Source organism: Juglans microcarpa x Juglans regia, chromosome 1D (genome assembly GCF_004785595.1).
Source record: "Juglans microcarpa x Juglans regia isolate MS1-56 chromosome 1D, Jm3101_v1.0, whole genome shotgun sequence".
Taxonomy (NCBI): domain Eukaryota; kingdom Viridiplantae; phylum Streptophyta; class Magnoliopsida; order Fagales; family Juglandaceae; genus Juglans; species Juglans microcarpa x Juglans regia.
In genome coordinates this window covers 14783903-14796554 of record NC_054594.1, presented here as the reverse complement: position 1 = coordinate 14796554, position 12652 = coordinate 14783903, and the positions used below count along the sequence as shown (strand labels likewise).

The window sequence follows — 12652 nt, the reverse complement described above, 5'->3', positions numbered from 1 at the left end:
AAAAATAACTATACGAATTGGAAGGTATAAAAATGTGAATGGATTCAAAATTTTCATACAATATTTAGAGAACATTATTAATTATGAATTTTAAGTGTAGATAATTTCCATACAACGTTAATGGAAAAAAAAGCATGATATACACAATTTTGCATTATTAATACAATTACTAACATAATTGCGTGTACACCGTTTGATCGAATTTGAAAATTGTCACTTACCACTCAAACGTAAAAGTTACTATTTGAACGGGATAGAAGTGGTCAAATACGCCGTTTGAATGCTCGTTAGAGCATAAAACATGCAATAGAACACATACTTTAGTGGTATATTCAAATGGTAACATAAGCGTACGAGTAAGTAACTATTGATTGAACGCGTATTGGAAGCATTCGACCAGTTCTTAGATCAAACTCAACGATGGCTGAGTCAACTTACTTCCATTAAACCGAACGAATCAGAGAAGTCTTTTCATTCTTCCATAAATAATAAGCATAGAAGGTCGGGATGAGCATAAACGCATCTCGTCCTTGTGTTTTTTGGCCACCTATGGTGTCCCATGGCCAAAAAATGTAAACCTAATTTATTTCCATATTTTGTACAAATATTATCCCAAAAAACTCAAAATCAACCCAAAATTTAGAGATGCATAGGTGAGGCCCATGGGTAGCAACACTTTGGAAATGATGAAGATCTAGGATGCCTGCGATATCGAACGGTCTATTTTGATTATAATAAATTAAAATTTCCTAGCAGTGTCTGAGAGGGGCTTCGTGGCCACTATTTTGCTCCATATGGGTGATTCCCAACGAAGTTTGTTCTCGAAGTGTGTAGCCATTGAGATTCTTGTAGAATGTCAAGGAGTTTTGTGGGAAGCCTCCAAAAATGAAATTCAAATAGCAAGTTTGTGAGAGACAAACTATAGCCATTTAGTTGTTTCTTTTAATCTCCCATTGATTGAGATTGTTTAAGGTTTTTTTTTTTTAATTGAGACTCCTGGTTGATAGGCGATCAAGGTGCACTGTTCATCAACTCTTCGATCTTCACGTTCCTAGTCGTTTGCTCTAGATTGAATTATTTAATTTACAGACATTTTGTACAAATGTGGAGCTCATGGTGGAGTTGAGTGTGATGGCTCAAGTCGTGTGCTTCCCAGTGGTTTTGTCTTTGCTGGTTGTGACTTTGAGTAGAGTTTGTTTCCTTTCTCTTTGGCATGACTTGGTGCCGCTGCTACAGAGGAGGAGGGCGCTGCTAGAACCAAACGGCTACAGAAAAAATTGATAGATGAGAATAAATTAACGGATTATTCTATTTTTAATAAATTGATACCAAGGGGTTATTACAAAAAAATTTTACTAAAAAAAATTATTAGTTCAAATAGTCATAAAATTTATTCTATTTATTCTATTTCTAAAGTAAATTAATATGATGAATCAAAATTATTATTTATTATCCATAAAAAATTATTACAGTCATGATTTTAAATACAACCAAATACCAAAAATTCTTTTCCACGTCAGTTTCAAGGTGCCAACCAAGTATAAAAAATCAACATGTTTTTCAAAAATACTTTATCGGGTTTAAAAAAAACCGATAAACCGGTTAAATCAAACCGGATTGGTACTTAAGAACCGAAATTGATTCTAAACTAGTCTGGTACCAGTTTGAACCAAACCAGACTGATACATATAAATTTTTAATATTATATATAAAATATTATTTATATAAATATTTATATTGTATTATATATATTATATGCTAAATTGTTAATTAATATAATATGAAATCTTAATCTTATTATTTATGTCTATTAATCTTATAACATAAAATTCATATAACATTTTATATAATCTCATTAATAACTAATAAATTTATCTCACTAATACGGTAGACATTACTTATACTATATTAGTATAATTAGATACTAATGAATTAGTAATTGTTAGTAATAAATAAGAAATTTCCAAAGTCGAAAATCGGATCGTCGGCTCAAACTGAATAGAAATCAAAAGTTCCAGTTTTAGTGATGAATCGGACCGTATCATTTATTAAATTTTTAAAACTAGTATATAGCGGGTGGGTTCCAAAATTTTTTCAAAACCGAACCAAATCAGACCAGTTTTACCCATAATCTGAATACATTTTCTATTTTTCCTCATTTTAACCCTAAACAAATACAGCCTAAACTTAAACCAAATTGACGAGGAATTTCCTATAAAATAATGATATATACAAATCTGAAATGTACGAGCCTTGCACTGGTTCTTTATTAAAAAAAAAAAAAAAATAGACCTCTTTTTTAACGGAATATATTTTTTTACAAAAGACTTACATGCCGGTTTGACTTATATCCAATATTTTCATTTATATTCCGTACTGGTTAGAATGGCTGAATTTGTCGTGCTGAAACAGTAACTGGCATGACTCAATAGCATGTTTCATTCCGGATAAAATTCCTGTCATTTCGGCCTCTGTCGGTCCATTCTGGCCGAAATAAGTGTTTTAGACGGAATCTTGCATGCAGCCCGACGACAATTCTCTAAAGTGGAACTCCACGATATCTTCCTGTCGCTGTTCTTGTCGAACTTGTTGAAGATCTTATTGACCTCATCCATGGAGCGCGCCTAGAGTTGAAGACCTGCTTGATTTTCTGGACGCCAATATAAAAGATAGAGGCACGAAGATAGAGAGAAATTTTGGCCGTATTTCATTGGTGGGCTTATTTATATATATATGTATTAAGTTATAACGCAAAAGTCCACGCAACTGTATATACGCGTTGGAAAAAGCTCAAAGACGGACGGGTGCCTTCCCAATTTTTACACCAACCAATGTTACTCTGCCACGTAGTAGGTGAAAGAAACTCCATTCCACACCCGCATGCATGATAAATTTTTTTGATTTCTCTTCTCGAGAAAGTCTACTTTATCTTTTTAATTTAACACTTTTATTTGATTTCTAATCAAAATTTAAAGAAGTAATTTTAAATATATTGATATATTTTTTTTATTTTTTAAATATATTTAAATATGTTAAAAAAATATAAAAAAAAAAAAAAAAAAAAAAAAAAATTTACGCTGAGCGGTAAGCAAAGCGGTCAAAATGGGCGGCATAGTAGCCGCCCCCTTCTCTCCTCTCTCCATGCTCTTTCCTCTACCTCGCATATCCCCTCTCCTTTCTCCTCTCCCTGCGCTGATTTCCTTTCCCCAGCAGCCATTTCCTCTCCCCTTCTCCATTTCTTTCTCTTCTCAGCGCCCCTGGAATAAGATTTCAAACATTTTTATAGAAATTGTTTGATGTTTCTTGTTAGTAGAAAACTATGAGAAAAGATTTGAACAACCTGCTCTCTTTCTCTCTCTCCCTCTCTCTCACACACACACACATACTCTCCTTCGAATGAGTTCATTTCACCTTTTGTCAAATGAGTTAATTTCAAAAAATTACACTGTCGATTTGTAGCCTAGGCAAACAGGGTGGAGCGTTATAGCTCCCATGATATATATAATAGCCAGAAAACATCAAAACATGGGCTTGATTCTCATTGGTTTTATCACGTTGTCTTCCACTTGTGAATAGAAAAAGAGCGCATGGGCATGGGAGCTAAAATGACAACCCAGATCCAATTTTGAAATTTGCCAGTTTGGGGGTGGGGGAGGAGGGCGAGAAAGAGGAGAAGATGTTGTAAATATATATATTTTTTTTCTGCATGTAGGTGTAGAGTGAAGTTTCACGCACCTCATACGTGGTAGCGCGTCATTGGAATGTGTAAGAACGGGAAATGTACTCGACCGGCCTGTAGCTTCTCCCATACGCGTTTAGAGGCTTTGACTTTGAGTGTCAAGATCATCAAAATATTTTATATTAAATAAATGATATTTGTAGTTTGTACAAACGCTATACACTTATTTTTTAAAAAATAAATAAATATAGAAAACTCAATTTTAGATATAGTTTGGATAGTGAGTTGAGATTATATAAGTTGATATAAGAGTTAAAAGTTAAATAAAATATTATTAGAATATTATTTTTTAATATTATTATTATTTTAAAATTTAAAAATATTGAAATATTTATTATATTTTATGTGAAAATTTAAAAAAATTATAATGATAAAATAAGATAAGATGAAATGAGATAAAATATTTTTATTATCTAAACAAGGCCTAATAGTAGACTATCACTATTTTTCAAAACGAGTGCATAATACTTCCTTAATCCATGAATGTACTTAGAATTACTCTTTTACCTCTACATGATGTACCTAGGCACTAATCAGGTGTGCTTTTAGGGTCTATCCAAGAGGATGTATTAAAAGCTAGCGTCTGTAAATTAATAGAAAAATTTTACTCATTATTTTTATACTATATACTACAAATAAATTTTTTTATTTTTTTTTATTTTTTTTCTTACCAAATGTATCGTATGTAAATAATGAGTGATGAATTCATTTAATTTAGTAAGAATAAAACAAAAAAAAAATGAAAAATCAAGTGTGATTTGCAGCGCAGAGATAATGGGCTCAAAGCAATAAAAGTGGATTATCGATTGTTGGGAAGTTGGAATAGTTACTGCGTGTGCATTATATTTGGAAGGAAAATGTCTAAGAGATCGATAATGGTTTCCCAAAGTTACCGATACCTTCTTTTTTTTTTTAATAGATAAAGAAATGATTTTTAGAGTTTGTGGTTTTTTTTAAAATATTTAAAGGTGTTTAAAAATTATTAAAAAACTGTATTTACTTATTAATACAATTGAGGGCACCCTTCTCGCTCCCCTGACATTTTCCTATTTGAGAACGCGTGCTCCGATTTTGGGATGGCATCGGCAGCTAACTAGATCGTGGGTTGATACACAAGAAGCCTTGGATTAAAAAAAGAAAATATGAGTATTACAACTCGAAATGAGTGTAATATTAAAGAGTAATACTAGATATAATTATAGGTTAGGTAAACGTCGTGCATTCCTTTTTTAAAAGAAAGAGATCTATTATTAAAAATTAATTTCTTATGTGAATCATATATTTACCACTTTTTCTAAAAGAAATACACAACGTTTGTGCATTCTATGACTATAAATATTATTTCTCAATATTAAATTCTCAGTAATCGAAATATTATAATTTCAAAGGGAGATACAATCCTGCTGGGATCATTTTCTATATATATAATATTATTTATATATAATTTATTTATATAATAATTATCTCGAAACATAGCAGATCACGTATGATATCAAAATACAGCATTACTTCAATCCAAACAGCAGCGAAAAAGGAATTCAAAACTTTGCTCGTACCTAGAGAATGCCGAAACAAAAAAATTTGGATAAATTAGAACAGATGGAGAAATCTCACCACACTCAAAACAGTGTGTGATCATATATATATTTATACAACTTTCTATCTCTTTACAAAAGGATAATTACAAGATGAAAGGCTAAACACAAGGTATTATGCTAGAATTATTGACAAGGATTTGATTGCTGGCTAAACTCAAGGTTGTTATTATGCTAGGGTTTATTGACAACAATTTGATTGATCTGTAGCCTTGATCTTCAGATGTGTATCTATTGAAACTCCCAAGTCTTCATCCATGATTCCAGCAGGAATAATAGGCAATGAATCCTCTGTTTTATCATCCCCCCGCAAATTGAGCATAGTGGATATGCACAATTTGTCACGCAAAGATTCTAAGGTAGGTCGCAATTGTGGCTTTGTGAAGATATTTGCAATCTGAAATTGAGTGCATACATGTTTTGTAACAAGCAAGCCAAGAGAGACACGTTCTCGGATGTAGTGATAATCAACTTCAATGTGCTTACTCCACGCATAAAAAACTGGATTTACTGTCATGACCAGAGAGCTCATGTTATCACAGGATAATGTTGGAGCTTGAGGAAAAGGGACATGAAGGTCATGCAGAATGAATGTTAACTAGGTTATTTCAGCAGCAGCTTCAGCAAGTGCACGATATTCAACTTTGGAACTAGATCGAGAAACTGTTGGTTGTTTTCTTACACACCATGAAATAATATTACTCCTTAAGTAAGTGCAATAACCAGTCGTTGATCTTCATGTAAAGTGGCATCCAGCCCAATCAACATCCAAGAACCCATAGAGAACTAGAAGCTTGAATGTGAAGACCAAGCTTGACAGTACCTTTGACATAACGTAGTATCCTTTGCACTAAACCAAAGTGGTATTCAGTAGGTGCATGCATGAACTGAGACACAAAGTTGACACTATATGAGAGATCAGGGCGTGTCAAGGTCAGGTATTGAAGAGCACCTACTAGAGATCTATATGAATGAGGATTAAGATGCTGTGGAGAATTAGGATCAAGTGTTGTCTTAGTACACATGGGAGTCTTGATAGGTTTGGATTCAGCATGCCACTGTGCTCCAAGATGTCTACTGCATATCTTGTTTGTTGAAGAAATAGGCCACTTGATATCGAGGATACTTGGATCCCTAAAACATAATGTAGTGATCCGAGGTCTTTCATGGCAAATCCATTAGGAGGTTGTTGATGAATTCCTAAATAAGAGTTGAAGAGGAACCTGTGAGTATTATGTTATCAACATAAAGAAGTAGTGCCAAGGTTCCTTGGTCCAAATGGTGAACAAACAAGCTGGGATCTGCTGAGCTACATTGAAAACCATATTGTAAAAGATGAGAACTAAATCTATCAAACCAAGCCCTTAGGGCTTGTTTGAGGCCATAAATGGCTTTGGTTAAGTGACAAACAGAATCTGGAAAGGTAGGATCTTGGAATCCTGATGGTTGCTCCATGAATACTTCTTCAGTAAGAGAGCCATGTAAAAAAGCATTCTTAACATCAAGTTGTTGAATATCCCAACCTTTAATTGTGGCAAGTGAGAGTACTAGCCGAATTGTACTTGGCTTGACAACAGGTGAGTAAGTTTTTGTGAAATCAATTCCAGGTAATTGATGATACCCTTTAGCAACAAGCCTTACTTTGAGCCGTTCTATTGTGCCATCGGCTTTGAACTTTACCTTGTACACCTATTGAGATCCAACAACATTCATTGTTGTTGTATGAGGAACTAGAGCCCACATGTTTTGTTGGTTTAAGGCATCGAGTTCATCTTGCATGGCTTTTCTCTAGCCAGAATGAGATAAAGTAGTTTTAACAAATCGTGGTTCTTTTGGTATAGAATCATAATCATGTAAAAGGGCATATTTTGGATTTGGTTTTTGACCTCTTACCTGACTGCGTGTGACCATGGGATGGATAGCCATTTCAAAATTAGATTGATTTGCTAAAATTGTTACAGTAGATGTAGCATTATCAACTGCAACAGGACTCGAGGTTTGCTCAACATGAGGCTTAGTAGGTGACTCACTAGAGGAGGAATAAGCAATAGAGGGAGCCTGTGAAACCAAGAGGTCATTGACGTTGGGATTTTCACTCAAAGTTGATGCGGATAGTGGCACACTATCCTCATGGCAGGTAAGCTCAGTCATAGTAATTGACTTTTTCAATGGCACATTTGAAGTGGGAGGATTCTCATCGTTGTCTAAGTGTATAAAACTGGCAGAGGGCTCATATGGAGGAAGAGTGGTCCAAGAATCAAATTCGTGAGAAGTAATGGCTTGAGATTCAATGGATGATGCAAGTGTATTGCTGAGATTTTTGTAAGGCAGAAGCGCTTCATCAAATACCACATGTCGTGTTATATAAAATATGTTTGTTGAGGGAGAGAAGCATCGATATCCTTTGTGCCTATCATTGTAACCCATAAACACACAAGATAAAGAATTATCAAATTTATTTCTCTTAGAGTCCCATAAGTAAGGGTAGTATCGTGAACCAAAGATTCTTAACGAGGAGTAGTCTGGATTTTTTTCCATATAATCGATGGAAAGGTGAGTCCCATTTAAGTGTGGCTGTGGGGATACGATAAATAAGGAAAATTGTCTTTGTGAATGCTTCGACCCAAAAAAGTTTAGGAACATTTGCATGAATTAGCATGGTAATGCCTAATTCTCAAATCATACGATGTCTCCTTTCAACCATCCCATTTTGCTCATGTGTGTAAGGACATGGAATCTGATGAACAATCCCAGAATCTGTTAAATGCCTTTGAAAACGCTGGTTGACAAATTCTCCTCCCCCATCAATTTGAATTATCTTAAAGGATCCATTAAATTGTCGTTTGACGAATTTCTCAAATAGAATAAATTGGTCAAAGAAATCAGACTTGTGTTTTAATGGAATTAACCACACAAACTTAGTAAATCATCCACTAGTGCTGCATAAAACCGAAACTGATGCATAGAGATAACTGGGGTTGGACCCCATAAATCAATATGAATTTTTTCAAAAGGTGCATAAGTCTTAGATTCAAACAAAATAAATGGCAACTTAGGAAGTTCCTAATTGACAACTTTCACATATGTTGGTGTCTTTATTGCTACTAGCATTGATTAAATCTGTCTTGTGAAGATGTGTTACTACAGCACGGATGAGCACATATTGAATATAAGCTACCCCTTTTTATTCCCCTCGTCAATACTTCTTGTGTTAATTGGTCCTTAATCACAAAATCTTGATTAGAAAAATCACAAGTCACTAGATAATCAGAGGTAAGTTGTCCTACATGCAATAAGCTCTTCTTTCTAATTCAAGAACTAGAAGAACAACTCGTAAGGTAATAGTAGAAGGATCAGAACCAATAAAGGCATCACCAATATGAGTAACTTTCAAAAATTCACCATTGCCTAGCATAACATGATCATGACCATTATAAGATCGAAGATTATGTAGGTTACCTTCCTGAGAGGTCATATGTGCAGATGCACCAGTATCAAAAGTCCATTCCTCATGGTGTGCCTCATGATCGAGTTGAAGAGTGAAGGCTCGAGATAAATTATCTTGTTGCACTGAGTGATTAAAACGATGCCAACAACAAATTGCAGGATGTCCTTTCTTGCCACATATTTGACATGTCAGATCACGGTTGTTTTCACGGGAAAAAGTTGCTGAAGAGAATCCTTATTTGAAGTTTTTGTTTTGATTATTAGGAGCAAAACCTCGACCTTTGGAGGAAAAATGATTTGATGGCCTGAAAGTCTTATTGGTAGGTTTTCCATCATTTATCTCTGCATAGAAGGTAGTATAGTGAGAGGAATCTGGTGTATGAAGGTTGAGGCGAGTCTCATAACTTTGAAGTAGGGGGACTACTCCATTGTAATAGGGCATTGGTGGTTTGAGCATTGCGGTAGTTAAAGGTACATACCGTGCACCAAGTCCTATAAGCAATCAAAAAACTGTCTTTGTTACTAGTCATGTGTCCAATAGCAACAAGACTATCACATACCTCCTTGAACTTTCGAAGGTAGTCATTGAGAGAAACTTCATGAGTTTTCTTCATGTATGTGAGTTGTTGATTGAGCTGAAATCGTCGTTCTTGAGAGGACTGGGCATAGGCTTCCTTGAGAGCTGCCCAAACCTATGCTAAGGTATCAAGACCAATGACATGACTAAGAGCCTCTTCTGCTAAGGTGCCAATAATCCATCTTCTTAATAAACGATTTGCCGTTTTCCATTTTTTGTATTATGGATTGGAGGCAATATGAGTTTCATCGATTGCTGGAAGTACAACAACTAGGGGTTGGCTTTCTCCTGTGAGAAAGTCTGTGAGCTCTTGGCTTTCAGCAAGTGCAAGGACTTGCTAACGCCAGAGTGGGTAATTTTCAGGCTTGAGCCTAAGAGTAACGAAATTATTAACATTTAGTAAAGCGGAAGAAATTGTATTTCTCTTATACCAAAAAGAATTTTGATAAATTAGAACAGATGGAGAAATCTCACCACACTCAAAATGATGTGTGATCATATATATTTATACAACTTTCCATCTCTTTACAAAAGTATAATTAGGGGTGGGCAGCGGGGCCCCGCCCCCGCTGTCCCGCCCGGCTTTCGCCCCGCCCCGCATAGAGAGGTTATAGCGGGGGCGGGGGCGGGATGACCCCAGCGGGGCCCCGCCCCCGCCCCACATTAAAAAAAAAAAATTTATTTATATATATTAAATAAATATATTGTATATAGATATACACAATTTATAAAAGACTTAAAATTATATTCAAGTCATTGGATTGTTTTGGCCTCCTAGGCCAATCTTTATATAGGAGGCCAAGGCAATACAATAGTCATCCTTAAGCAATGTGGGACTTAGTAGTAAGTCCCACATTGCTTAAGGATGACTATTGTATTGCCTTGGCCTCCTATATAAAGATTGGCCTAGGAGGCCAAATCAATCCAAAATCTAACTCTAATGAGTTTAAATTTTTTTATATTTATAAATTTTAATTTATTATTTAAAATATATTATAATTTTGGTCCTAAAAAATATTTTTAGACCAAAAAAATTTTTTTTTTAACATAATGGTGGGGGGCTGGGCGGATGGGGGTTTTTCCCCCGCCCCCGCCTGGCGGGGGCGGGGGCGGGGGGCGGGGGGAAAATCCCGAACCCCGCATGGTGCGGGGCGGGGTGCAGGGAAGGGCACCCCCGCTCCGCACCATGCGGGTAGCAGGCCTAAGTATAATTCCAAGATGAATGGCTAAACTCAAAGCTGTTATTATGCTAGAGTTTATTGACAAGGATTTGATTGATCTGTAGCCTTAATCTTCGGATGTGTATCTATTGGAACTCTCAAATCTACATCCATGATTTCAGCAGGAATAATAAGCAATGAATCCTCTGTTTTATCATAAACCCGCAAAATGCGCGTACATATGACAGGCAATAAAGTGGTTTTCTTGTTCTGAAATCTGTTTTCACGTACAAATGGACCAAAATCTCTACTAAATTCTTGTTACTGAATGAAATCTTTCGTCATTAAAAATATGTGAACAATAAATATTAAATAGAGTTCCATTCCACAGCATTTAACAGAATTACAAACGCTATATTATATTTACTGTTTGTTAGAAAGGAGGGTCGACTGATATGGCGAGACTAGCATCCTGAAACCCTGTAGGAACATCAAATCCTGACATAAAGTCATCACCGAATATCACAGCACCAGCTGCCAGTGCACCAGCACCCACTCCCATTCCAAAACCTGGCCCCATGCCACGACCATGCGCTGCTGCTCCAGTTGATGCCGGCATATTTATGTAAGTCTCCGACAATCGATCTGTTCTTGGCAGAAAAGTGGGCATGTAACCTACATTAGCAGGCGGGGGTGGAGGTGGCGGTGGAGTTATGGTCGGACGGTAGCTTGGTGCACCCGCTGGCATGTAGCTTGGTCCACCCACAGATGGATTGGAATAGCTTGTCGGGAATGGCCTTGAATGGGTATATGGGGAGTTTGACTGCATTTGGTTTTCTGGCCGATAAGTTGGTGGAACCGGAGGCCGCTGCTTGGAAAGAGCTGCGCCATCTCCGGTGGATAAGGTGATATTGTTGCTGAGATCCGAGAGCATAAATCCTTCCTCGTTGCCTATAAAATAAAAATACAATCTTGGAATCAAAATCATAAGTGAGTGGTATTTATTGATGAAGACCTACCTGATCTATACGAGCTTGGATCTTCCCTTTCCTCGGAAATACGAATTGAAATATCAACAAAGCCTTTGGGTTTACTAGAATTCCTTTTCCGCAGTTGATAACTTCCTACTTCTTCCGTTACAGGCCTCGAACCCTCATTTTTCTTGATCTGCTTGCCAAGAAACTCTTTCAAGACAACACTTGCTGTGCCCTGAAGCTTTTCTCTGAGGAATATGGGCTCTCTGCTATAAACCTCAACGTGCAGTACCGGATCTAGGGAGTCGTCAACCAAGACAGCAAACTTGGTTTTCCAGATCGGATTTGCATTACCGGAAGCATCAATCTTGGTACAATATTTATTGTTAGGATCAATCCACCCAACTGCGAACCACTGGAGCTTCCAGAGCGAGGAAGAATGCCGGAGACCCCTAGCAGATATCAGGCAGACCTCGACCCAATATTTCGCCATGCTTGCTTTCGGGCTGAAGAAAATGAACGTGAATTTTGTGGAGTTTCTTTTACCGTACGAAGCTAAAAGCACTGGCACTGTATTAGCAAAATGTCTTTAAATCTAAAATATAATTAAATTTTGCGTAAATCACTAATTAAAAATCTTTAATTTAATCTTTGAGTTACTATAACTCTAAAGAAATTTTTAAAGTTAGAGAGTTCATCCATTAAATTTATATTTTATTCATAAATTATTTTTAAAAATTTTATTAGTAATCAAGGCTATATCATATCCACATTTTTAAGGAAATATTTTTTTGTAAATAAGATTATATTATGTTGAATAATTAGGTTGATGTAAAAAACTATTAGAAAATAAAATAAAATTATTAATTAATGAATGGAGTGTATTAAAAAAATATAATTATTAAAATATATAATATTATATTATTATTTTAATTTTAGGAAGGATAGATTAATATCTTTAATAATTTTAGTTGTAATAAAAAATTTCAATTTTTAGTTAAATTTTAGACTTAGAATAGCAAGATTGGATAAGGATGGAAAACGACAAAAGCGAAGCTGGATTGCATTATTCGTAAGGCTACTTTACTCTAACACTAGGAAAAGTTCTTTCTTTATCCCTCTCCATTTGGAGGACATCTATCAGCACCTTTAATTGTGCC

General features: G+C 35.6%; 1 protein-coding gene across 1 annotated transcript; it reads right to left on the bottom strand.

The window, feature by feature from the left end:
* Positions 1–10839: 10839 nt before the first annotated feature.
* Positions 10840–12024, bottom strand: LOC121240991. The gene is made up of 2 exons (XM_041138523.1): positions 11543–12024; positions 10840–11471 (listed from the first exon to the last, which is right to left on the bottom strand). Exons 1-2 carry the CDS (start codon positions 11983–11985, stop codon positions 10952–10954), a joined length of 963 nt encoding a protein of 320 aa, XP_040994457.1. The 5' UTR covers positions 11986–12024; the 3' UTR covers positions 10840–10951.
* Between the last annotated feature and the right edge of the window lie 628 nt (positions 12025–12652).

Bases quoted from the DNA above. Each gene is read 5' to 3' on its own strand.
- LOC121240991 (XM_041138523.1), bottom strand. From the start codon at position 11,985: ATGGCGAAATATTGGGTCGAGGTCTGCCTGATATCTGCTAGGGGTCTC. The intron at 11,472-11,542 runs ATCAGGTAGGTC...TTTTTATTTTAT, and splicing joins GAAGATCCAAGCTCGTATAG to AGGCAACGAGGAAGGATTTA.